At 53.3% G+C, this 26452-nt stretch overlaps 1 protein-coding gene across 3 annotated transcripts; it reads left to right on the plus strand.

Annotated features, from left to right (window-relative positions):
• Positions 1-87: 87 nt before the first annotated feature.
• On the plus strand, positions 88-25937 carry Slc8a2 (solute carrier family 8 member A2). Of its 3 annotated transcripts, XM_036185624.1 has the most exons (10): positions 88-204; positions 4076-4766; positions 8423-9087; positions 11322-11744; positions 16060-16163; positions 16295-16312; positions 18321-18445; positions 18724-18823; positions 22275-22553; positions 23830-25937. In XM_036185624.1, the coding sequence occupies exons 2-10, from the start codon at positions 4092-4094 to the stop codon at positions 24204-24206; spliced, it is 2766 nt and encodes a 921-aa protein (XP_036041517.1). In that variant the 5' UTR covers positions 88-204; positions 4076-4091; the 3' UTR covers positions 24207-25937. The 3 variants fall into 3 exon arrangements, with proteins under 3 accessions (XP_036041517.1, XP_036041526.1, XP_036041536.1); XM_036185633.1 differs by lacking the exon at positions 16295-16312; XM_036185643.1 differs by lacking the exons at positions 4076-4766; positions 8423-9087.
• Positions 25938-26452: the final 515 nt, after the last annotated feature.

Below are 26452 nucleotides of genomic sequence, written 5' to 3' on the forward strand. Positions count from 1 at the left end.
CCCCCAGCTCCTCTGTCCCCGCCCCCTCCCCTGGGCTCCGCCCTCCTCCCGGTTCCCCTCCTGGCATCCCCTCTCCTCCCTCCTCCCTGCTCTCCCTCAGTCCCCGGCTCCTCTCCCTCTTTCTCCCTCTCCTCCTCTCGGGCGGAGGCGCCCACCGCGGCGGCCCAGCGGGGACCGGCCCAGCAGGGACCGGCCGCACCGCAGGTAAGAACCCAGCGTGGCCCCCTGGGGCTGCGGGAACCCAGGTTGCGCCGCATCGTCAAGTGCGGGGGGTCTTCCTGAGCCCTGGCTCCGAGTCCGGGCTGTCCGGCTTTCCGCTTTCCGCGTGCGCCATGTGAATGGTGTGTGTCTGTTTGTCCGTTTCTGGGCACCTGGGTCTCTGTCTCTCCCCTCCTCTTCCTCTGCCTGCAGCCAATTCACACCCACACACTTCTGTCTCCGCCCCTGATGCACAGGGACCTGAAGGAGGCTGATCCCCCGCAGTGTGGACTCCCCCGAGGGCCTGGAGTGCCCCCAACTCCTCCTCACCCCTCCTTAGCCCAGGTCTCCCCATCCTCCCAACCCTGACATTCTGAGGCTGGTCCTGCCTGCAGCCTAACCTGTGTAACATTAGACCAGTCCTTCCAAAGTCTAACTCACTGTTTGTCCATTCATTCTTTGGACAACTCTGAGACACTTTCGTACTCCTGGGCACTGCTCTAAGGTCATGCTAGGGAGGTCCTTCCCACAGTCTCACTTCCATCCTTCCAGCCTCACACCTGCAAGGTTGGGTGGGAAAGCAGACCTTCTGGGGGTTCTACAGAGGGACTCAGCCTGATGCTTTCCTTCACTCAGGAAGGGCTCTGGGGAAGGTGGGCGAGGTGGTGGCCAACACCTGGGCCAGAGCTGGGGTGAGCTTTTGCATGCCCACAAGGTCCACGCCCTGTGTGGCAGGCATGTGGGGACTCCAGATGGCTTAAAAGATCACTGGGTTAGGAGCCTCATGCCTAACACCACATTTCTGTTCTGCCTCTGGCTTGGCCAAGTCCTTTCTCTCCCCCGCCAGCCTCAGTTTACCTCTCTGCAATTTGCAACCCTGTGTGTGCTGTACGGCTAATGGAGGGACAGATGTGTGTGTGTGTGTGTGTGTGTGTGTGTGTGTGTGTGTGTGTGTTCTGAATTCTGTGTCCCACTCTGCATTGCACCCTGTCCCCAGCAGTCAGGATACGTGCCAGATCCTCACCCTGCTGTGGTTGCCTTGAGGGAGGATTTTGGAAAGGCCAGGCCGAACAGGACACTCACCACTAACCTAGCTGGCCACCAGCCTACCAGGTTGGGGATGCCACTACCTCAGTCTGTCAGAGCCCTGAGATGTTACCATCTGCCCTGCAGGCTCATCCTGGACTCAACCTGATCCTGTTGCCACTGAGTCTACACCCAGATTAGCTTTCAAGGCTTGGAGGAGGAAACCTGGAGCAGAAACTGTGGCTGCCCCAGCCATAGACAGACAATGCTCAGGCCTCTTGTCCATGAGTTTCACAAATATTTATCTAGTGCTTTCTCTCCTGGGTCCCTCTTCCAAGACCCAGAGAGGGGGGATCTGGATGACATCAAAAGGAATTGAATAGACGATGACCCTGCCTCTGGGCAGGCAAACACTAGTCCCCTGACCCCCGTCTTCCTGGAGAACTTCCCGGTCTTCTCACCCTCCCTAAAAGAGGCAGTTAGATGTGGCTAGATAGATTCTTGACTTTCTGGGTCTTCTCTGTTTCTCCCAAAAGCCAAAGAGGGAGGAGAGAGAATCAAAGGGGAGTATGCTTGGGATCCTGGTGGGCTCATAATTATGCCTGAGTGTTTGCTAATTAGGAGCTGCTAATTAGATATATCATTAAGGGCCTTGCCTAGGGGGCTAACGGTGCAGTGGCCCTTTAAGAATCACCCCTCTCCCCGCCCCTGCACACACACACACACACACACACACACACACACACACACACACCCTGCTCACTCCTTTTCAGGAAGTTCTGCCAACATGCTGCCTCCCTCCCCCAGAGAACCTGCTCCTGGTCTGTGGGTGTGAGTTCGGGGCAGGCTGTGGGTTAGACTTCCAGAGGAACTTTTTCAGGCTGACATGGAAGGCGGAAATTCCTGGAGACCTGAGGCTGGAGGTACCCCAAGGCATCTCCTAAGAGGGCAGACGGCTCAGGTGTCGGCTCCTCTGGCCCGCCTTTTCTCTATAATAGGCAACTGGGTTACCACAGCAACGTGAGGGCGGGCCAGGAGCTCAGACCTTGGGCACCCTTCTGGGGAGAGCAGATGCTGGGTGACCTGCAAAAAATTGCTTCACTTCTCTGAGCCTTGGTCTTCTACTTTGTGAACTGAGTGGAAGAGTCCTCCCCAAAGGCCAGGTGTCTTCTTGGCAAGGACAGTCAGAGAAGGTGACAGGGGAATGAAGCCCTAGAAGGAGAGGGCTTGAGGCCCCCAGGGACAAACTTGAATAGTGTGCACAAGGAACAGCAGAGGGTAGAATGGCTGGAACAGAGCAGGCGAGGGAGAAAGGGAGGGGTCAGAGGGGCAAGGGAGGGGGCCACAGTCCTCTGAGACTGGAGCTGAGGGATGTTCTAGAAAGGGGGTAGATGGGAGCTCGTGGGTGCTTGTTATTAATTTATTATTGTGTGCACGTGTAAGGTCAGAGGACAGCCTCGCAGAATCCGTTCTCTCTTCACACCTCTTCTTTGGCCATGGCACGCTTACCACCTCCCCCCAATAAATAAAATGTAATCAAACAGAAAGACAAAAATAGCCACTCAGACCCAGAACCTACCACAGCCCCCTCAAGGGCCAAGCTGAAATGACGAGCATCGCCAGTGGACTTCTGTCCTCCAGCTGCAGGCTCACACAGAGGCCTCCCATGTTCTCTGTGCCTGGCGTCTTTCACTCAGCCCTGTGTCTCAGGATCCAGTTCTTCTGTACTGTCACATCCAGCCACAGTTCCCTCCCTGCACAGGGCAGTATACTACTCCACTGTTTCTGCATTTCATTTTTGAAGGGCCTCTGGGTTCTTTCAGGGTTGGCCCTGTTATAGATAAAGCTGACGTGGACGTTCTCCTGGGGACCTTTCGGTGAGACGGGTTTATAAGCCTGTCCTAGGAACAGAGCTGCTGAATCACAGAGTGTGTGATGGTTAGCTGCAGGCTCCCAAGGTATTCTGATTTATTTATGTTTCTAGCATTTCATGAGGCCCCTCTCTCCTGGGCATTCCTGTGTCTTTTCCTCTGGGTGTCCATGTGGTTATCTCTGTGTTTCCTGAGTCTCCATGTCTCCTGTGCTGGTTCCCAGTTCACCTCTGTCTTGTAGCCTAACAAACTAGGACTTTATTGTTTGACAGTGCTGGTGGTGAAAGCCAGGGCCTTCAGCATGCTAGGCAGGTGGTCTACAGTGAGCCACACCCCAGCCCCTCACTGGGGGATTCTAGGCAGGGGCTCCACCACTGAGCCACACCCCAGCCCCTCACTGGGGGATTCTAGGCAGGGGCTCTACCACTGAGCCACACCCCAGCCCCTCACTGGGGGATTCTAGGCAGGGGTTCTACCACTGACCATACCCCAGCCCCTCACTGGGGGATTCTAGACAGGGGCTCTACCACTGAGCCACACCCCAGCCCCTCACTGGGGGATTCTAGACAGGGGCTCTACCACTGAACCACACCTAGCCCCTCACTGGGGGATTCTAGGCGGGGGCTCTACCACTGACCATACCCCAGCCCCTCACTGGGGGATTCTAGGCAGGGGCTCCACCACTGAGCCACACCCCAGCCCCTCACTGGGGGATTCTAGGCAGGTGCTCTACCATTGAGCCACACCCCAGCCCCTCACTGGGGGATTCTAGACAGAGGCTCTACCACTGAGCCATACCCCAGCCCCTCACTGGGGTATTCTAGACAGAGGCTCTACCACTGAGCCACACCCCAGCCCCTCACTGGGGGATTCTAGACAGAGGCTCTACCACTGAGCCACACCCCCAGCCCACACTGTGCCTTTTGAGTGACAGGGAGACATCTGATCCACTCACTTTGATTTTCTGCTCCTCCCCTTAGGACCCCACCACTCCTCATGGCTCCCCTGGCCTTGGTAGGGTTTGTGCTCCTTCTGGGGGCACCCCACTGCATGGGGGAGGCCACTCCAACGCCTTCCCTGCCACCTCCCCCTGCTAACGACAGCGATGCCAGCCCAGGTGGCTGCCAAGGTTCCTACCGCTGCCAGCCAGGGGTGCTGCTGCCTGTGTGGGAACCTGACGACCCATCACTGGGAGACAAGGCTGCAAGGGCCGTGGTGTACTTTGTGGCCATGGTCTATATGTTCCTGGGCGTATCTATCATTGCTGACCGCTTTATGGCGTCCATTGAGGTCATCACGTCTAAGGAGAAGGAGATTACCATCACCAAGGCCAATGGGGAAACCAGCGTGGGCACTGTGCGCATCTGGAATGAGACCGTGTCCAACCTCACACTCATGGCTCTGGGCTCCTCAGCACCTGAGATTCTGCTGTCTGTCATTGAGGTCTGTGGCCACAACTTCCAGGCGGGTGAACTGGGCCCAGGTACCATCGTGGGCAGCGCTGCCTTCAATATGTTTGTGGTCATTGCTGTGTGTGTGTATGTCATCCCGGCTGGCGAGAGCCGTAAGATCAAGCATCTGAGGGTCTTCTTCGTTACGGCCTCCTGGAGCATCTTTGCCTACGTCTGGCTTTATCTCATTCTAGCAGTTTTCTCCCCAGGCGTGGTCCAGGTGAGTAATGGCCAATACCCCAGGGGAGCCTGGTGGCTTGGAGCGTCTGCAAGTGTGTGTGTGTGTGTGTGTGTGTGTGTGTGTGTGTGTGTACAGAACCACCAGGTACAGCTGTGCCAGTCACGCTCTGCACAGCACCGGAGGACTGAGCCAAAAACAGCCGAGTCAGATGCAGGTACAAGTAGAGAATGTTGTGCCCACCCAGAAGGTAATTCCCAACGCTGTGCAAGGGCTAAAAGAGTGCAAGGTCCATGTAAAACATGTCTCGGCTTGCCACATAATTACCTGAGAGCACTTCTTTTGCATAATTTATTCCTGACTCTGCAATAAGACATCTCTATTTGCATAATTCACACTACACTGGCATAGGCCAGCCCCCCGTGTTCTGACAGCACAAATCAATTTGAGTAACTTGGTACATTTACATAATATATCCACGGACTGGCATCTACAGTACCCGCATCTGCATAATTTATCTCTCCGTAGGGCCGGAGAGACAGGGGCAGTTTGCATGGCTCATTTATTATTCATCTTCAGTTCAGATTCAGTGTCGTTTATACTCCCATCCAATTGGCAGAGACACCAGCAGAGGCCGGTGTCCACTTTGCATAATTTATTTCCACACTGAGACAAACTCAAAACTCACAGCTGCCTGGCTCACACCCCGATTCCCACAATTCTCCACCTCTTCGGAGTCCAGTGTCTTCACCTGCACCCCTGCCTGTCCTCAGCTTCCTTTACAACATTTGGTTAATTTATTTCCCACAATTCTAAGACGGCTGCCTCAATTTGCATAATTTATTTATGGGTCGGGCCTAATTCGTTCCTGCACATGCATAATTTATTTGTGGTGCCCAAGACTCACTCATTCACGCTGTGCGTGATCTGTTAACTCCTGTCACTTAATAGATCCTGCTCTAGAAGGACCCCGACATAAAAGGACTTTGGGTTGGCATCAAAGTGGAGGCTGCAGGGATTATCTGGGCGTCGGGGCTTATGCCTGTAATCCTAGCACTAGGAAAATTGAGGCAGGAGGATTGCTGTGAGTTCAAGTTCAGCCTGGGTAAGTAACACAGTGAGAATGTTTCAGAAAAACAAAAAGAGGTGGAGATGTAGCTAAGGGGTAAAGTATTTTCCTAGCCCTCATGAGGTCTCGGGTTCTATCCCCATTACAGGAAGGAAGAAGGAAGGGAGAGAAAAAAAAGACACTACAGGATCAAAGAGAGTTTACACCCAAACTATGGCTATATAATACTGAGCTCCTAGCAGCTCTGGCAAAAGTACAGGGTAGAGCACCGGACAGTGTCCAGGTTCTCTTAAAAAGGACAGTATCCTGGCTTAGGGTCCAAAATAGTCTCTGTGTGAGTATGTGAGGTGTAGATTTTCATGTGAGTGTGCATATGTGTGAAATTCAGGGGTCAATGTCAGGGGGCTTCTTTAGTTGCTCTCCAGCTTATGCTCTGAGTCAAGGTCTCTCTGGACCTGGAGAACACCGATTGGCTAGACATGCTGGCCCTTGAGCTCAGGGGTCCTCCTGTTTTACCTTCCCAGCACTGGGGTTACAGGTGCAACCCCCTCACCTAGCATTTTATCCGGGGTTCTGAGATTCAAACCCAAGTCCTCATGCTGCATGGCAAGACCTTTACCCACTGAGCCAATTCCCCAGAATACACACACACACACACACACACACACACACACACACACACACACACGTAGCTAGCACCCACAATAGACTAGGTTGTCTCACATCAACTACTGATTTAAAAAATTCATGGAAGGCTTGCCCATAGGCCAGTCAGCAGCTGGGGACATCTTCTCAATTGAGGTTTCCTCTTGCCAAAGGACTCTAGATTGTGTCAAACATATTTTTGAGTGAGTGAGTGAGAGAGAGAGAGAGAGAGAGAGAGAGAGAGAGAGAGAGAGAGAGAGACAGACTCCAGGTGAGAGGTAAGGAGGGGCAGAGTGGAGAAGACATGAGAGTTAGTTGTGACCTAGAGGGCAGAGGGAAGATGGAGAAGTGGTGACCAGAGCCCCTCAGAGTCCAGGAGCATCAAGGAGACTGGGTTTCAGTTAAGATCAGCCTGGCTTCCAGTGTCCCCACAATTGTTATGTGACTTCAGGCAAAGCCCATACTCTCTCTGGGCCTCCATTTTCACAGCTGATCCATGAAAGGGAGTGTCCTAGGTCACCATAGAAAAAGAGGCTTGGTTCATAGACCCTGAAGCCAAGTGTCTGGGTTCAAATCCAACCTCTACTAAAAACCCTCTATGTCCTTGGACAAGTTCCTTTGTCTGTGGGTCTTTCCGGTGCTGAGTTCCCAGGGCTGCTGTAAGGATGACTGGAATCATTTTGCAAGGAAGGCCTTGAATCGGTGTGCCTGGAACAGAGTAAATGGAGCTCTGCTTCCCACAAATAAAATCACTGATACAACGAGCTTCTCCAAAAGTCAGTGTTGAGTGAACACTGAGAGGCTGAGATGCTCTCACAGAACCAAGTAAATGTGTGTGCTGCGGCACAACCATCCCGCACAGAGGAGCCTCATACTAGGGCCTGTGAGTATAAATAAGCTGAATTGAAGAGAAAGACCACTGGAGAGGCAGAAGGGGAGTGGGGTGGACACTGGGTCTGACATAGGCATTTGAAACCTCAAAGCCCACCCCTAGTGACACACCTTCTCCAATGAGCCCACATCTACTCCAGCAAGGCCATGCCTCCTAATCTTTACCTAGACCATTCCACTAACTGGGGACCAAACATTCAAACATATGAGCCTATGGGGATCATTCTCTTTCAAACCACCACACTTACACTTCCAAATCACAGCCCATCATCAAAGGAAGACAAAGCAGGAGCTGATGCAGAGGGTGTGGAGGAGTGCTGCTTACTGGCTTGCTCCCCAAGGCTTGCTCAGTTTGTTTTCTTATACACCCCAGGATCACTTACCCAGAAGTAGCTAGCACCCACAGTGGACTAGGTTGTCTCACATCAACTACTGATTAAGAAAATGCATAGAAGGCTTGCCCATGGGCCAGTTGGCTGGGGACATCTTCTCAACTGAGGTTTCCTCTTTCCAAAGGACTCTAGATTATGTCAAATTGATATAGTACCAGCTAGCACAGATGGGGTTGATGAATAGGAGGGTGGATGTGTAGATGATGGATGGATGGATGGATGGATGGATGGATGGATGGATGGATGGATGAGTGAACACATGGATGGATGAGGTGAGTGGACACATGGATAGATGGATGGAAGATGAATGGAGGATGGATGGATAGGATGGTTGGATGGATAGTTGGGTAGATGTATGGGTGGACACATGAGTGGATGGATGGATAGGTGGGTGAGTAGACACATGGATATATAGGATGAGTGGATAGGTGGGTTGATACATGGATAGATGAATGGAAGATGGATGGATGGATGGATGGATGGATGGATGGATGGATGGCTAGACGTATGTGAGTGGGATGGTTGGATGCGTAGGACAAATGGGTGAATGTGTTGGTGGGTGGGTGGGTGGGTGGACACATGGATGGCTTGATAGATGAGTGTATGTGTGGAGAATCGTGAACACAGGAAAAGCAGAAGTGAACAGATATGGACAGGAGAGAGACACAGCATGCAGAGTGCTCACAGCCTGCCGCCTACAGGTGTGGGAAGCGCTGCTGACACTGGTCTTCTTCCCGGTGTGCGTGGTGTTCGCCTGGATGGCGGACAAGCGACTGCTCTTCTACAAATATGTGTACAAGCGCTACCGCACCGACCCGCGCAGTGGAATCATCATTGGGGCAGAGGGCGACCCGCCCAAGAGCATCGAGCTGGACGGTACATTCGTGGGCACTGAGATCCCAGGTGAGCTGGGCGCGCTGGGCACGGGTCCTGCCGAGGCACGTGAGCTGGACGCCAGCCGGCGTGAGGTCATCCAGATTCTTAAGGACCTGAAGCAGAAGCACCCGGACAAGGACCTGGAGCAGCTGGTGGGCATCGCCAAATACTACGCACTGCTGCACCAGCAGAAGAGCCGTGCCTTCTACCGCATCCAGGCCACACGGCTGATGACAGGCGCGGGCAACGTGCTTCGAAGACACGCTGCAGATGCAGCCCGCAGGCCCGGGGCCAACGACGGCACGGCCGAGGACGAGGATGACGGCGCCAGCCGCATCTTCTTTGAGCCCAGCCTCTACCACTGCCTGGAGAACTGCGGGTCGGTGCTGCTGTCGGTGGCCTGCCAGGGCGGTGAGGGCAACAGTACCTTCTATGTGGACTACCGCACAGAGGACGGCTCTGCCAAGGCAGGATCAGACTATGAGTACAGGTGAGTCCCAGTACACGTGACTCAGGTACAGGAGGGACCCACGTCAAGGTGAGTCCTGGTCCAGATGGCTCTCAGGCCCAGGTGGATCCAAATGCAGATGAGTCCTGGTCCAGGAGGTTCTCAGGCCCACCTAAATCTCAGCTACAGGTGTATCCCAAGTCCAAGTGAGTCCAAGTATAGGTGGGTCCTGGGCAAGTCACAAGAGAAGAAAGGAGACCTGGCGCCTCCTTGGGCTGAGCCTCAGGACTGCCTTTAGTGTCTCCCTTCCCTACTATATGCAGATCTGTAGCATAAGTGTATGGATACATTCAGTCATCATTCATTCCTTAATGATCCAGTCATCATTTATTCCTTTACTCCACTGAGCCACATCCTCAGCCCCTCACTGGGGGATCCTAGGCAGGTGATCTACAGTGAGCCACACCCCAGCCCCTCACTGGGGGACTCTAGGCAGGGGCTCTACCACTGAGCCACACCCCAGCCCCTCACTGGGGGATTCTAGGCAGGGGCTCTACCACTGAGCCATACCCCAGCCCCTCACTGGGGGATTCTAGGCAGGGGCTCTACCACTGAGCCACATCCCAGCCCCTCACTGGGGGTGCTAGGCAGGGTCTCTACCACTGAGCCACACCCCAGCCCTCACTGGGGGTTCTAGGCAGGGGCTCTACCCCTGAGCCACACCCAAACTCCAGTCTGGGAGTAAATGACCTCCCTGCTGCTTACATTCACAAAGTGCCTACCACATGCTGCTACAGGTGATGTGTTGATGGAGCCACACTGCTTTCCACCTTGCCCCAGTTACCTGTGGTACTTGGTGCACAGGCATACCTTTGTAATGCCTACAACTTTATCAAGTTCTTGGCCTCCTGGAAGACATGTGTGTGTCATATGTCACAATTCTCCCGCTCACTAAACGTACCAGACACCATTCTGGGGAAGACAAAGTTGCCTTTGAGATTTTCCCTTTAACATTCCCAAGTTGTCTGTGCCTCTTATTTCTGGACCATGATGGTGTTTGTTGGTTTAAGACAGGGTTTCTCTGTGTAGTCCTGGCTGTCCTGGAACTTGCTCTGTAGACCAGGCTGGGGGTATAACATACCCATAGAGAACCTGAGTAGAATCCCCCAGTGAGGGGCTGGGGGTATAACATATCCATAAAGCACCTGCATAGAATTCCCCAGTGAGGGGCTATGGTATGGCTGCATCACCATGCTCAGCTTTTGAGTTTTTTGTTTTACTTTAATTTTAGGTTACATTTTTAAAGTTATATTTGTTTGGTTTTATGTGTATGAGTGTTTTATCTTCATGTATGTCTGCACACCACATGTATGCTTGGTACCCACAGAAGTCCCAAGAGGGTGTCAGGTTCCCTAGTACTGGAATTATATAAATAGCTATGAGCTACCGTGTGTGTGTGTGTATGTGTGTGTGTGTGTGTGTGTGTGTGTGTGTGTGTGTGTGTGTGTTGGAAATCAAACTCAGGTCCTTTGGAAGAGCAGCCAGTGTCCTTAACCGATCCAGCCCTTAAATTAAATTACTTATTTGTGTCTGTGTGTGTACCATGTGTATACATGTGTGGAGGTCAGAGGACAATTTAGTGGGGGAGTTACTGCGCTCCGTCCTCCATGTGAGTCCCAGAAATCAAACTCAGGCCATCAGGCTTGGTGGCAATCACCTTTACCCACGGAACCATCTTGTCCAGCCCTGCTTGTCTGTCTGTCTGTCTGTCTATCTATCTATCTATCTATCTATAATCAGAGGAACAACAAGGTCTATTCTAAAGTCCCTAATCTATCTATCTGTCTGTCTGTCTGTCTATCTATCTATCTATCTATCTATCTATAATCAGAGGAACAACAAGGTCTATTCTAAAGTCCCTAATTCTCTGCTACTCAACCTTTGTTCCCAGCAACACCCACAGCCCTTACCTGGAGCTAGTTACAATTACAGAATCTAGAAGCTGAGGGATTAGCACCACACTCCCACCTCAGCACATAGCAAGAGGACCTGAGGGCTGAGTAGAACCCTGAGGTCCATCCTGGTGGCTGGAGAGATGGCTCAGAGGTTTAAGAGCACCGGCTGCTCTTCCAAAAGACCCGAATCTGAGTCCCAATACCCATGCAGGGAGGCACACAACCTTGTACCTCCAGCCCCAGGGGATCTTCTGGCTTCTTCGGGCACTGCACACACATGTGCGCATAACAGGAGTGGCATCCTCTGGTTCTCTTCTGCAGTGAGGGCACGCTGGTGTTCAAGCCCGGAGAGACGCAGAAAGAGCTGCGCATCGGCATCATCGACGACGACATCTTCGAGGAGGACGAGCACTTCTTCGTGCGGCTACTGAACCTGCGTGTGGGCGATGCTCAGGGCATGTTCGAGCCCGACGGCGGCGGACGGCCCAAGGGGCGGCTAGTGACGCCGCTGCTGGCCACCGTCACCATCCTGGACGACGACCACGCGGGCATCTTCTCCTTCCAGGACCGCCTACTGCACGTGAGCGAATGCATGGGCACCGTGGACGTGCGCGTGGTGCGCAGCTCAGGAGCGCGGGGCACCGTGCGCCTCCCCTACCGCACAGTGGACGGCACGGCCCGTGGCGGCGGCGTGCACTATGAGGACGCTTGTGGAGAGCTGGAATTCGGCGATGACGAGACCATGTGAGCGCGGGTGGGAGAGAGGCAGAGAGAGGGGCGGGCGGGCCTGAGGAAGGGCCCTGGCTGGAGGAGGGGGCAGGACTAAGGTGGGCAGGGCCTGAGAAATGGCATCTGGCTGAATGATGGAATGGGGCTATGACCGGGTGTGGCACCAGAGTAGGGCAGGTCCTGTGAAATGGACTTGACTAGGAGGTAGTGCGGACCAGTGTAGACTGAGTGGGGGTAGGGGAGTGAGGGATGAGGGTGCAGGTTTTCCTGGGAGTTCGTGGGACCATGCAGACAAAGGGATCCTGACTGGGCCAAGGGGTGGAGCCCAAGCACAGGTCGGTGCAGACAGAACAGGATCTTGACGGTGGGAGAGGCTATGCAGAGACAAGGTTTGATAGGGCCGAGGGCTATCATGGCTCATCTATGGAAGGGAGGACACAGGGTTGAGGAGATCCAGTAGGGCTTTAGGAAGGAGAAGAACTTGAATGGGTCAAGCTGGAAAATGGAATTTGACTGTAAAGAAGAGGGAAAAGTCTGAGAATGGGCGGAGCCTGGGTGGACCTTGAGTGGGAGAGTCCATTGGGCTGTGGAAGCAAGGAAGTGGTAGAGGATCTTTAGAAAGGGGCGTGTCTGGGGTGGGCGTGGCCTACTGGGGCCAAGCTAGAGAAAGCTTGACTGAGTCGAGGGGGCGTGGTCGAGTGGTGGGCGAGGCCTTAGCTAAGGGAGGGATCAGAGATGTAAGGCTTGAGAGAGCCTGGGCAGAGCCTGGGGAAAACCTGGGAAACTTGGGAGGCCCAGGGATGGGGAAGAGACACGCGATTCCTGGGGCACGGGGTCCTGAATTCTGGTTGGTGCCTGGGTGCAACATATGCCCTGTAGATGCGCAGACGGACAGGGCATTGCAAACTCTGGGCCCTGGCACCTCCTCAGAGTCTCTGGAGGCCGGAGCTCACCTCCCCCGCGCCTGCCCGTCTCAGCCAGCGCCGCTCCTCCGCCCGCCGCCCCCGCAGCGGCTGGCTCCCTCCTCCTTCCACCCACGCGCTCCCTCCAGCTTGGGGCCTCCGCCTCGCCTTCATCTGGCCGGTGACGGCTCTCCATCCCTGAATCTCTGACCTCCTCCCAGGCTATGCCTCTCTGGAATCCTGGCTCCGTCGTCGTCAGTCTCTCGTTCTCTGACTCGGGTTATGCTTTAGTCATAGGATCTGCACAGCTGTCCACATTTCTCTTTGGGGCTGGGGGGAGGATCGTATGACGGCTGCTTGGAGTGACCAGCTCTGTCAGCCTCCCTAGCCTCATCTCCCCCAAACTCAAGAGGCAGAAGGAATGGCAGAGCTGTCCTTGTATGGTTCTGGTCCTTCTGATTGTCTAACCCGCTTCCTTCCTGCTGCTGCAATCCCATGGGCCTCTCCTCCCCCACACGGCTTCCCCAGCCTGGGACACCCTCTGTCCTCCCCCACCTCCCGCCTCCGCCCAAGCTTCCAGCTGTGGCTACAGGAGACAAGAGAACAGGAGGCTAATTAGCGTTTAGGGAAACACATCCTTCCTCTGACGGGCAGGCGCTAATTAGGGGAGCTTTGAAGCAACCAGGCTGGAGTGGAGGCCTGGGCAGGATCAACACAGAGACTGGAGGAGTCAGAGACTTAACAGGGAGACACAAGGAGAAGGAGACAGAGGGGAGAGAAAGGGCTGAATGTAGGAAGAGACCCAGACCTAAAGAGCCGGAGTCATCGAGACAAGGGGAGACAAGTTGGCAAAGAGACTGGAGTCTTAGAAGGGGGAGAGGTAGTGGAGGGGAGTTCCTGGGCGCCAGGGAAGAGTAGCTGGGGAGGGAAGCTGTTCCCTAAGATCTCAGGACAGCCCTTCCCTGGTCTAGTGCGAGTCCCTCTCCACGTCCTTCCTGTCCGTTGGAATTCTCCTGGGTTGCCTGTCGAGCACTGATTGACATACCTGTCGCCAAGCATCAGCTACGGTGTGTTAGCGTTGTGTGGGGCGTCTAGGAGAGCGCACGACAAAGTGTGTGCCACCATGTCAGTGTGTCACTGTGTCTGCTTGGGAATTTGAGGAGCCCAGAGTGTCTTGGGAGACCTCCTCATCCAAATCCCACTCCCTGATGTGGCGTTTCAGCACCGCGGACAGCGCTCAAACCACTCCTGAGGCCCGAGCGGCCCTGCACACTGTTTTGAAACCCAACTGGGCATGGTGTTGCTTGCCTGTAGTCCCAACAGGTGAAGCTGGAGACTGGAGGGTTGCCATGAGTTGCAGGCCAGCCCGAGCTACAGTGTGAAAACTAGTTTTACAGATAGTGCTGGGGATGAAGCCCAGTTGGGAGAGTGTTTAGCATGCCTGAAGCTCTGGGGTCCAGTTTCAGTAGCGCGGTAGCCCACATCTCTAATCCCAGCACTCAGGAGGTGAAGGAGGAGGGTCAAGTATTCAAGTTCATCTTTGTCTATTCCTCAAGTTTGAGCTTTTAGTTATTTATTGGTGTGTGCATGGTGTGTGTGGAGATGTGCATGCTACAGCCCACATGTGGAGAGTAGGGGCAACTGTGGGGATTCCCTTTTCTCCTTCAACCTTTTACATGGGTTCTAGGGATCAAATTTAGGCCATCAGGCTTTCAAGGCAAGTGCCTTTAACCACTGGGCCATTTTGCCAGTCCTTCACATGGAGTTTGAGGCCCACCTGGGCTCCAAGAGACCCTGTCCTGAATAAATAATTTTCAAACCCATAGAATGGAGGTGGGTATTTGTCCCTACATGACAGCGTCTCTGTGTGCTGTGCAAGTTCACTTGTGGAGATGTGTTGATTGAATTACTGCCTGGTTAGGAATCTTCCGCCTGATTGTGTTAACTCTGTTTCATTTGGGCGCCACTGAGAGATGAAGACAAAGAATACTGACAGAGAAGGGCCAAGAGAGGGGAGAGACAGGGGCAGAGAGATAAAAGGCACAGAGAATGGCGGGGAGATGATGGTGGACAGAGACACTGACATGCAGAGAGAGACACTGAAGGAGAGATACACAGAAAGCAGGTGGCGTGAAGAGAGGAAAGGCTGCCTGGAGTGATGGTGCATGCCTGCCATCCCAGAATTTTAGAGGCAGAGGCAGGAGGATAGTGAATTTCGAGCCAGAAAGGGCTACCTAGTGAGTTCCAGCCCAGCCTGAGCTGCATAGTGACACACTGTCTCACAAAACACAAACAAATAAATCACAAAAGAGCAAGGTCCATGGAGGAGCATTAGGAGGGTCCCACGGGGTGACAGTGTCTGCCTCAGGCTGTGCTGGGGGTGTCTCTCAAACCAACAGGCATCTGTTCCCTGCGATCATGCGCTGCAGGGGGATGGCTGGGCGGATGGCTGTGTGTGTGGGCGGGTGACTGGTGGAGCTTCCTCTATTGGTGACTGCGTGGGTGGGGTGTTTGTGTGGCTGGGATCTGGGGCCAGGCCTTATGGGGCTGGCTCCATACACTGTTCCTCTAGCCAAGAGTTGCTGGCACCCAATCTGTGAGCTTTCCTTGCTATGGGGCTTGGAGATTGCAAGGAGGGGTAGGAGGTGTGTGGGTTCAGTGCCTTAAGGGGACAGGTATCATTGGGCTAGTCCCTGCCTCACCCTGGTTACCATGGGAACAGAGAACCTGGGTGGGGGGAAACTGGTCTCATTAGGCTGATTTTCCAAATGTGGTCAGGATGGAGGGCGGAAGCTGTGAATATTTTGTACTAATAAGATTTAATTAATTAGTTGTTTCCTTCCCTCCTTCCTTCCTATAGCTCAGGCTGGACTTGATCTCATGGTAACCCCCTGCCTCCGCCTCTCAAGTAGTTGGGATTACAGATCCAGCTTTTTGTTTTTTATGTGCACACGTGTGTATGCACATGTGTGTGCGCTCCTATATGTGGAGGGCAGAGGACAACCTCAAATGTCATCTACAGAGGCACTGTCCACCTCTTTTGAGACAGATCTCGTTGGTCTGGAGCTCACAATTAGGCGAGGCTGTCTAACCTGTCTTCACCCCACAGACACGCCACCCTGCCAGGCTTTTTTGCATGGCTGCTGGGGATCGATCCTGGGTCCTTATGCTGTCATAGCAAGGGCTTGATCAATTGAGTCATCTTTCCAGCTCCTTCCAGGGCCCAGCTTCATTCATGCATGTTATTTAAGTCTTTGGGGTTAGGGTTGTTTCCAACAAACGAGGACAAAGTCATGACTCTGTCCTGGGCTGGCTGCATTTTCCTAGAGCCCCTCCTACATTCCACCAAGGGCCAGTAGTATCATCTTGAAGTGGCTTTGGGGTGGGGGTAACTTGACCCTTTTTTTCTGCCTGTGCCTCCCCCTCAGGAAGACCCTTCAGGTCAAGATAGTGGACGACGAAGAGTACGAGAAGAAAGACAACTTCTTCATCGAGCTCGGCCAGCCCCAGTGGCTTAAGAGGGGCATCTCAGGTGAGGGGGTGAAGAGATGACTATGGGAGAAGCAGGGGGCCCAGGGTTGGGGACCCCCGGGGGGGCTCGCGAGCCTGAGCTTTGAGGAGAAGCGACTCTCTCATTGTGTCCCTGTCTCTGTCTCTCCCCAGCTCTGCTGCTCAACCAAGGTGAGTGAAGGGACCTCTGGGTGTGGAGGGGAGGAGCCACTGGAGCCACAGGGGTGGACTTGGGGGCAGGTTGGAGGTGAGAGGTGGATTCGTGATGGGTGAAGATTGGAGCCAGCTGGGACTGGGAAGGGAGGGGACTGCGGAGTTCAGGATGACGTTTATAATCAAAGTTGGAAGAAACTAAGTTATGAAATCAGATCTGAGCTTGTGGCACCGTCTGTATGAATCAGGTTTGGCATTGGTTGGGACAGGGGTGGGGTGAGTTTGGATCCATCTTCCCACTAGGCCAAGACAAGAATAGAAACATGGGTTGGGGATTTAGCTCAGTGGCAGAGCGCTTGCCTAGCAAGCACAAGGCCCTGGGTTCGGTCCTCAGCAAAAAGAATCGAAACAGGTGGTTGCCAGGGGTTGAGATGGGATTGGATCAGAACTGGAGTCATTGTTTGTGCTAAAACTGAGGTTGGGGCTGGAGAGATGGTTCAGCTGTTATGAGCACTTGTTTCTCTTCCCGGAGACTCATGTTCTGTTCCAGCAACCATGCTGGGTTGCTTACAACCACCTGTAACTCCATTTGCCGGGCATCTGATGCCCCCTTCTGGCCTCCTCAGTCACCTGCATGTGCGCATACACACACACACACACACACACACACACACACACACACACACACACATGTAAAATTTTTAAAGCTGAAGTTGAGATTTGAGGAATTTGGCTTAGAAGTGGGGTCAGGCTGAGGACAGCTCAGTCAGTGGAGTGCCTGCCCAGTGTGTGCAAAGCCCTTGGTCCCATCCCCAGCACTGGGGTGATGAAGGCCAGCAATCCCTGCTCTTGGGAGATGAAGGCAGGAGAGTAAGAAGCTCAAGGTCATCCTCAACTACATGGAGTTTGAGTCCAGCCTGGGCTACCAAATATACATATATTAAAATTTTAAAAAAACAAAACAAAACAGACAGACTTGGTAGTCAAAGCCTTTAATCACAGCACTTGGGAGGGAGGCAGAGGCAGATAGATTTCTGTGGGTTGGAGGACAGCCAGGGAAACATAGAATCCCTGTCTCAAAACAGCCACCCCACCCCCCAAAAAATGGTCTCAAGGTTAGAAGTTGGAGGTCAGAGTTGAGGTTAGAGCCAGTGGCTTGGATATAGTGACAGTTTAGAAGCAAGAGCTACCCTGTAGCTTACAGTTAGGGTTGGTCTGAGACTAAGATGTATCAGGAAGTCATGCAAGCTGCTGTAACAAACAGGCCTAGCAATGCCCGTTTGCTACAGTAACTAGCAAAGGGTTGCTGAGTACTTTGTTGCTTAGGCAAAGTGTGTCAGTCTTCCTTTGCAGCAGGTGGCTTTCTTTTCCCATGGAGCCTTTTCATCCTGTGCCTCCGCCTGCCATTGAACTTTGTTTTGTGTTGTCTCTGGACCCCCAGCTGCCTTCAGGCAGTTGGGCAAGAAAATCCCCAGGATCAAAGGTCCTGGAGGCCCACCACGCCATCACTTCTCCCATCCCCGGTCCATTAGCTGTAATTCAGTCACGTGGCCATGCCCAGATGCAAGGAATTTTGGGAAATGTAGTCCACCTGTTTGCCCACAGACTTGGGTGAACTGGTAGCTGTCTCTGCCACATGGCTAAGTTTGTTGCTAGCCATGTTGTCTAGGAGTGGAGTTGGGAATGAGGCAGAGGGCTGGGTGCAGGTGCAGGACTGGAGTATGATGTTAGAGTGACATTTGGGACCAGCTTAACTCAGCCACTCTATGAGGTAGATGCAATAGCTGTACCCATCAAATGGATGTAGAAAATAAGGAACAGAGAGGCTAAAGCACTGCCTGAGGTCGCACAGCCTCACCCATGTGAATCCAGAGGCCATTACTAGAGCCTCATGGGCTGAGGGAACAGGTGGTCAGATGGGGCTGGACACGTTCACTGACGTCCCAGAGAGAGCAGATAGTCAAGGCATTACCGACCCTGTTAGGCATGCCTCCTGGATGTCTAACCTCCAGCCCTCATGCTGCAGGAGATGGGGACAGGAAGCTGACCGCCGAGGAGGAGGAGGCCCGGAGAATAGCGGAGATGGGCAAGCCAGTTCTTGGGGAGAACTGTCGTCTTGAGGTCATCATTGAAGAGTCTTATGACTTTAAGGTGATTGTCCTGGGCCTTCCCTTTCCTAGAGCCTGTCCTGAGCTATGTCGGGGAGGGGTGTGGCTCGAAAGGAAGAGCATATCATGCCAACCTCAGAGTTGGGTACTACGGTGGGGTTCCTGGGTAGTCTCCAGGGCCAGCTCCAGCACTGGACGGTGGGTAGCACATAACTACCTTCCTGGACTGGGCATGTGGGTGTGATTCCCAGCCCCAGAGATCCCCCATCGTACCACCATGGGGCACTCATGGGTAGCAATTCACTCTCTCTTCCCCCCCAGAACACAGTGGATAAACTTATAAAGAAAACGAACCTGGCCTTGGTGATTGGGACTCATTCGTGGAGGGAGCAGTTTTTAGAGGCAGTTACGGTGAGCGCAGGTAAGTTAAGGGGGCAGTGAGAGCCAAGGGAAGTGATGGAGAGACAGAGACACAAAGGTACTCAGAGCGGGCAGTGGAGAGGACAGATGGGGACCAGCTGACAGGCAGATGGAAGCAGAACGGAGAAAGTTGAGGACACTGTGCAGTGGGTTTTAGCTTTGACTCCCACCCCAGGTAGGTGGGGGACCCCAGTAGCATCAGGAAGTTAGAAGATAGATAGGTGAAATGGCAGTGGGCCTCCCCCAGACAACCCTGGGCTCCTCTGTTGCCATGGAGACAGTCACCAGGGCACCGGATTCTTTCCCACCTGCTGTGGGCCTCACCCTCCTTAGTTCTCCCGCGGACCCGCAGCGCCCTCATGTGGCCAGAGGCACAATGGCAACTGGATCCACAGATTCGGCCTTGGAAAGTCACACAAATTGCAACACAGATGGGGAAACTGAGGCTCAGATAGAGAAAGAGGTGGTTCCTAAAGTCTCCTAAAGATTTTATAATGAGATCTAGAGGGGTAATTCAGGGCTCCCTCCCATACATAATATCAGGTTTCCTTTGGGGTGGCCTCAACTGGAGGGACTAATACATAAGGAATTATGGTTAAAGAAAATGTTGGGTAGGGAAGATGGCTCAGCAGGCAAAGACAATTGCTGCCAAGCCTGACAATCTAAGTTCGATTCCCGGGACTCATGCAGTAGGAGATAACTGATTCCTGCGGGTTTTCCTTTGATCATCACACACACAATTAACAAAAAAATTAATTTTTTTTTTCCGGAGCTAAGGATTGAACCCAGGGCCTTGCGCTTGCTAGGCAAGTGCTCTACCACTGAGCTAAATCCCCAACCCCCAATAAATTAATTTTTAAAAAACCTGCTGAGTGCAGTTCAAAGTCAGGGCTGTGGAGATATGAGGCCAGCCTAGTTGGCACAGCCCTCTGAAGCCACAACTTTTAATGTGTCTGAGGGAGATGGAGAAAGAGCTGGCGTAACAGCACAGTGGGGAAGATAGACATGTCACAAGACAGTGACAACCCAGGGGGAGACAGAGGTAGGAGGAGAGACCCCGAGAGCCCACACGAAGCTCCCGATCCAGCCTGGGGTGAGGGAAGGGCTTCCTGGAAGGGACCACGCTAAAGCTTCCACTGGGGACAATAGTGTTCAAGGAGGGGAAGGAAAGCATAGCCCTCCTGGGTAGAGGGAGCAGCAAGGACACAAGCCTTTGAGCATTTTGGAGATGGCGATTTAACTTGGGGTATGTGGAAGGGGTTGGCCACAAGGCTAGAAAGCAGGAGTCTGCATGTGAGGGCAGTGTGAGCCATAGTGCAATGTAGAGCAGAGAGCAGAGAAACCTTGAGTCCCAGCCTGTGCCTGTCTGCACTGGCCTCGCCTGGCTCACGACCTGCAGTTCAGGTACCAGGAGTTCAGCAGAAAACCCAATCAGGAATGGCAGAAGCCCACCACGGACTGTTTCATTTCATTTGTTTGCTTCTTTGTTTATGTATCTATTTGTTTATTGAGACAATGTCTCATTATGTAATTTAGGTTGGCCTAGAACTCTCCCCGGAGACCAGGCTGGGCCTCAAACACTCCAATATCCTCCTGCTTCTGCCTCCCAAGTGCTGAGACTAAAGGCATGCCCCACCATGCCTGGATCTGGCTCCTCTGTTGCCTTCTCATCCTCAGTTTTTACCCTCATGGTTGCTGCATCCCCAGGTGCCAAGTCCTAGCAAGATCAAAAAGAAATTAGGGGAGCCAGAAAGGTCAGAGTGTCTGCTGAGTTTCCGACTTTCATTTCTAATTCCATTTTACTTGTGGTTGAGGCTAAAAGTTTGGCTCTTGCAGAACCAAGAAACCACAAAACCCACTTGGATAAGTACAAACTCAAGCTTATTTCTTTCTTTGGCAAGCCTGTGGTTAAGTAAGTTAGAAAAGACAGAATGGGATGTGACTGGAGTCCTCTGGGGGGGAGGGGGCACGCTCTGCCCCCACCACTGCAGGTGTCCTGTTTCTTAGAAAATTTGGGAACTTGTGGTTGGTCCTGTCAAGCAGTTTCAGGATTCAGCAGCTGGCCTAGCCTCGCCTTGCCTCCCTGCCCACGGCCTGGTGCCTGCTGGCCACTGGCCACCTTCCTTATCAGTACCCTTCCAGCTATAATACTTGGTACATAAGAGCCTGCTTTTTTTCTTTTTTGCTTTTTTTTTTTCTTTCCACTCATCACCTCCTGCTTATCAGCTCAGGATGGGGAGGGTTCCAGATACTTCTGTACATTTCAAATCACACAAATCACGGGTGCTAAAAGCCAATCAGATCGCAGTAAGGAACAGGTTGGGCCTTTCTAGAAAGCTCAGAAAATAAACACACACACAGGACGCCTGTACCAAGGGAGCTAGGGCATTTCAGAACCCCTCCTTTTGTCTCATTGCCAGAGGGGGGGGGCTGTTGCAAGGGATTATGGGAAAGTATGTATTTTAGCATTGCTAGAAGCAGGGGATTCTGGGAGAGGGCATATTTTTATCCGAGAACGTGGCTGTTGCTAACCTCAAGGGATTCTGGGAGCTTGGCTAATTTTAGCTGGCTGTTTGTCTCTGTCTTGCTCCTGGAGACTCTGGGAAAGCCAGTGTGTTTAGCCGACTATGGGATCTTGACATTTGTTTGGTTGGTGGTCTTGGTGATGGAACTTAGAACCTCTCACATGGTAGGCAGGCAGTCTATCTCTGAGCCAAAGCCCCATGTCACTGTGGTGACTCCTCGCAAAAGTGAATATTTCTAGCTGTACAGATGGCTGTCCGTGGCTGTGAGGACTTCTGGAGAAATGACTATTTTTAGCTCAAGACATGGTCATCTCTAGCAGCCAGGGCTTATGAGACACAAAGTACTATTAGCAAGGGATATATGGCCTCCTCTATAGCTTTGAGGGGTCCTGGGAAAGTAAATGGATTTACCTGTGCCCAGCACTCCCTTGGCTGCAAGGGGTGCTGGGAAAGTAAATTTATTTACTTGTATCCAACTCTTAGCTGCAAGGGGTTCTGGGATGTAAGTGTGTTTGTGTTTACCCAGTCCCAACACTCCCCTAGCTGCTAGGGATGTTGGAAAAGTAAGGATATTTACTTGTATCCAACATTCTCAGCTGCAAGGGATTCAGAGAAACTGAATTTACTTATGCACAATATTTGTTCTCTTAGCTGCAAATCTGAGAAAGCAAATAAGCTTCCCTCAGCCCAATATTCTTAGCTGCTAGGAATTCTGGGAAATTACACTTACCTGAGCCCAACACTCTCTTAGCTGCAAGGGATTCTGAGGAACTAAATATATTCCTCTTAGACAAACATTCTCTTAGCTTCAAGGCATGCTGGGAAAGCAGTTCATTTGGAACTGTCTGGAAACCTAACACAATGGAGCTGTATAAGCAAGGAAGTCTGAGGCATGGTGTATGCCCCAGCTGGGTCATATGCCCACAGGGGACGAGGAGGAAGAGGAGGACGGGTCTCGAGAGGAGCGGCTGCCATCCTGCTTTGACTACGTGATGCACTTCCTGACGGTGTTCTGGAAGGTTCTGTTCGCCTGCGTTCCTCCCACGGAGTACTGCCATGGCTGGGCCTGCTTTGGCGTCTGCATCCTGGTTATTGGTCTGCTCACTGCCCTCATTGGAGACCTGGCCTCCCACTTTGGGTGCACAGTGGGCCTCAAGGACTCAGTCAACGCCGTGGTCTTCGTAGCCCTGGGCACCTCCATCCCTGGTAACACCCCGGGAGGTGGCTCTGCAGGAAAATATGAGAAGGCCAGGGAGGGGCCCTTTGGGTGCCGTGTGTGGGCTGACCCTACCCTAGAGCAAGTGGGCAGGGTCACAGGGAACTAATGTGACAGGGAGCATTAGAAATCAGACTTGGCTTCCATAGGAAGAAGGGGAGGCCACCACAGGGGTTGAGGGTGGACTCAGGGTTCCCAGGAAACCTCACAGAATCCATTGTTGGGGGTGGATCCATAGAGACAGGTCCTCCCCAGGTGAGTTCACTGCCCCCGGTGGTGAGAACTGGGCAGTGCTTCTCCGAGGGGTGTGTGTGTAGATCTGAGAGCAGCTTGAGGGAGTCCTTCCTTCTCCTTCTGCCATGTAAGTCTCAGGGATCAGACTCAGGTCCTCAAGCTGGGTGACAAGCGCATTTACCTGCTGAGCCATCTTGCCAGCCTGACACCTGGACTTTTACTTGAGCTCTGGGGTCCAAACTCCTGTTCTCGTGCTATACCCAGGGAGCCATCTTGCCAGCTCATTGTTCTGTTTTTTGTAGCGGGTCTCAGATAGCCCAGGCTGCTCTCAAAAATCACTATGTAGAAGAGTCTGGCCTCAAATCCTGATCATCTTGCCTCCACCCCCAAGAACTTGGATTACAGGCATGCACCTTTTTTTTTTTTAAATAGGGCCTTCATCTATCATCTCAGTTGCCCTGGATGGCTATGTAGCCCAGGCTGGCCCCATACTCAAGGCGATCTTTTTACTTAAGCCTCCCAAGTGTTAGCATTGCAGGTGTGCACACCACCCTGGCTGAATCTCTGAGTTTTAACTCAGATGTGAGTAGAGTCCGGCCGGGGAAGGTGAACCTGCCACAGAAACGGGGCAGTGTCCTGTGTTCTGCCTGAAGGCCGTGGCCACGATCAAATCAACCCCAGCAAGCCTGGATGAGCAAAGCACCCTCGAGACAAGATGGGAGAGACTTTGTTCCTTCATCCACTGGGAGGGCATATGTGGGGACACACGGCTGTTTCCAGAGTGTTGGGGAGACAGCTGGACATCAGCAGGCCCTCCAAAATCAAAAAGTGGACCCCATTAGGATAACATTATGCCAGCCTCACAGAGGGACACTGAAAGCAGGCAGTGGAGCCTACTGATTGCATGAAAGTCCCAAAGAACTGTTCCACCAACAGTGGAGCCTACTGCATGCAGACAGATCCCACAGGAAGTAGGTGAGGGCTCAGGGGCGGTACGGAGCCCCTCTTCACCCCTGTGCCTTGTCCTTGTAGACACGTTCGCCAGCAAGGTGGCCGCGCTGCAGGACCAGTGTGCGGACGCGTCCATCGGCAACGTGACCGGCTCCAACGCGGTGAACGTGTTCCTGGGTCTGGGTGTGGCCTGGTCGGTGGCCGCGGTGTACTGGGCGGTGCAGGGCCGCCCCTTCGAGGTGCGTACTGGCACGCTGGCCTTCTCGGTCACCCTCTTCACCGTCTTCGCCTTCGTGGGCATCGCGGTGCTCTTGTACCGGCGCCGGCCACACATCGGCGGAGAGCTGGGCGGCCCGCGGGGACCCAAGCTGGCCACCACTGCGCTCTTCCTGGGCCTCTGGTTCCTTTACATTCTCTTCGCCAGCCTCGAGGCTTACTGCCACATCCGGGGCTTCTAGGGCCCTAGCCACCGCCCTGAGGTTGGGGACTCGATGGCATTTGCTCTTGGACCCACCTCTGTCTCTGTCCAGACTCAGCCTGGGCCCCCTGGGACTCCTCTCCTAGGCTCCCTCCTCGCCAGCCCTCTTCCTGGGATCAGCCTCCCTTCCTGCCTGGATCCCATCCCTCGACTTCCCTTCTCAGCGGCATCCTGCTCCAGCCCATCCCTTGTAAGTGACATCTGAAATCTGAAGCCAGGCACCCACCCACTAGACACCACCTTCTCTGCCTCCCTGGACACCCAGTCTGACTCTGTCCTCCCGTGTCTCCGTCCACCTTCCCCAGCCACGACCTTCCATCTGGGCCTCCGGGCCTTAGAACATCTCCCCAGGTACCTGAGAGGGAGGCTGTGCCGTCCCAGGATGCTACCCATCCCTGCCCTTACCCCCAACCCTCAGGGAGCAACTTTCAGTCCCCAGGGGAATGAATAAGTGGGTGTGTACAAGAGGGGGGGGCGGGCACACACTTTTCCTGACTTCTCCCATTCAGAGGCTTGGAAAGGGACGGTTGGAGTTTCTGTCCCCCAGGCTCAGCCGGAGGAGGCACGTCTTGAACCCACCACTTCTAACATTCCAGCGCCCTACTCGCCCTCCACTACCTCTGGGAGCCCAGCCATGCCTTGGAGGGAAGGGCCTGTGTGTGTACATAGTGTGTTTGGGGGAGGGGGGACACGGGAGGGTGCATGTCTTGGGGGAAGGGGCGTCGACAGACTTTCCCTTTGAGAGGGCAGCACGACTCGCTCATCCTTGAGAATCCACGTAGTGGAGGAGACTGAGAAGCAAAGGGAGTCCAGCCGACCTCCCCTGACAATATTCTAGAAGGTTCATTTTGCCCTCAGTGCCAGCCAATCCGGGCAGGACCCTCGAAGAGGAGACCGAGGGTCCCAGAGGACCAACGCTACAAGCCAGCAAACGCTGCCACATCTCTGCCTGTTGGGGGCGGGGGTGGAGGGGAGGGTGGGGGGTCTGGGTGGGCATTTTTAACTTTGTGGGCCGCACATCTGTTGGTAGGCCACCTGCATTTTCTTACTGTTGATGTTTTCTGCCCAAAAAGACATCCTTGGGGAATGGGGAGTGCTGCCCACTCCTTGTGACCCTACGACCCTCATAACCTCCTGCTTCCCCTAAGTTATTATTATTATTATTATTTTTGCATTTTCTCGTCCAGTTGTGCATCGTACCCATTACCCACTGCACTCCTCACCCCCCTCCCCCGATACATCAGCATCACCCACTGTCCCTTCTCTGTGATTTCTGTAAAAATTGCCATAAAACTTTGAAATTCTGCCTGAACAGTCCTCCCGTGGGAAGTTGGGTGCAAGAGAAGAGGGCTGATAGCAGCTCCGATATCTAGGCAATAGGAGACGGGCTAGGCAGCCTATGCTTCTGAGTGTGATCACAGCGTCCGCTAGCCACGCCCCCACCCATCCGCCCAGAGCATGCACTAGCCACGCCCCTGCTCATCAGCCATAGGCTTTAGTACCATGCCCCACCCATCAGCCAAGAGCCTAGCTCCGATTGCCACGCCCCCTCACCAACCCCGATCTTCTGCTGGCCACACTATTCACCAGCCACACACTTTTCCTCTTCGTAGGGTATTGTGGGAACACGAAAGAGGAGGACCCTAATTTGCCTGAGCCAGAAGGAGCTGAGGTTGATGGAGTTTCCTAAATAAAACAGGCCACTTTCTCAGAATCATGGAACAGGAGGGATGTGTGTCCATGTGCCTGTGCACAAGGGTGGGTTACAAGGAATGAGCACAGCCACGGTTAAGGCGTATGGACTTGTGAGGCAGTAGCTTTTTCAGGTTGCAACAAGGGATGAATAGACGTGCTTCCTGTGCTGGGTGGGAAGCAGAACCTCAGAGGACCAATTAGAAGAGCCTTTAACAACCACACTAGAGAGGCGTAGTATTTAAAAGCAGACGGATGCTTTAGAAGAGGTTTAAAAGGAGCAGGCCAGCAACTGCTGTCAGCTGCTTTATATATTTTTATGTGTATGAGTACCTGAGTGTATGTTTGTACATTATGTGCATGCAGTGCCTGCCAAGGCCAGAAGGGGGCTTTGAATCCTGGGAACTGGATTTACAGGCAGTTGAGAGCCACAATATGGATGCTGGGAACTGAACCCCGGTCCTCTGCAAAAGCAGCCAGTGCTCTTAAACTCCAAGCTGACTCTCTAGCCCGTGATTCATATTTTCAAGCATT

This window comes from Onychomys torridus, chromosome 1 (genome assembly GCF_903995425.1).
Source record: "Onychomys torridus chromosome 1, mOncTor1.1, whole genome shotgun sequence".
Taxonomy (NCBI): domain Eukaryota; kingdom Metazoa; phylum Chordata; class Mammalia; order Rodentia; family Cricetidae; genus Onychomys; species Onychomys torridus.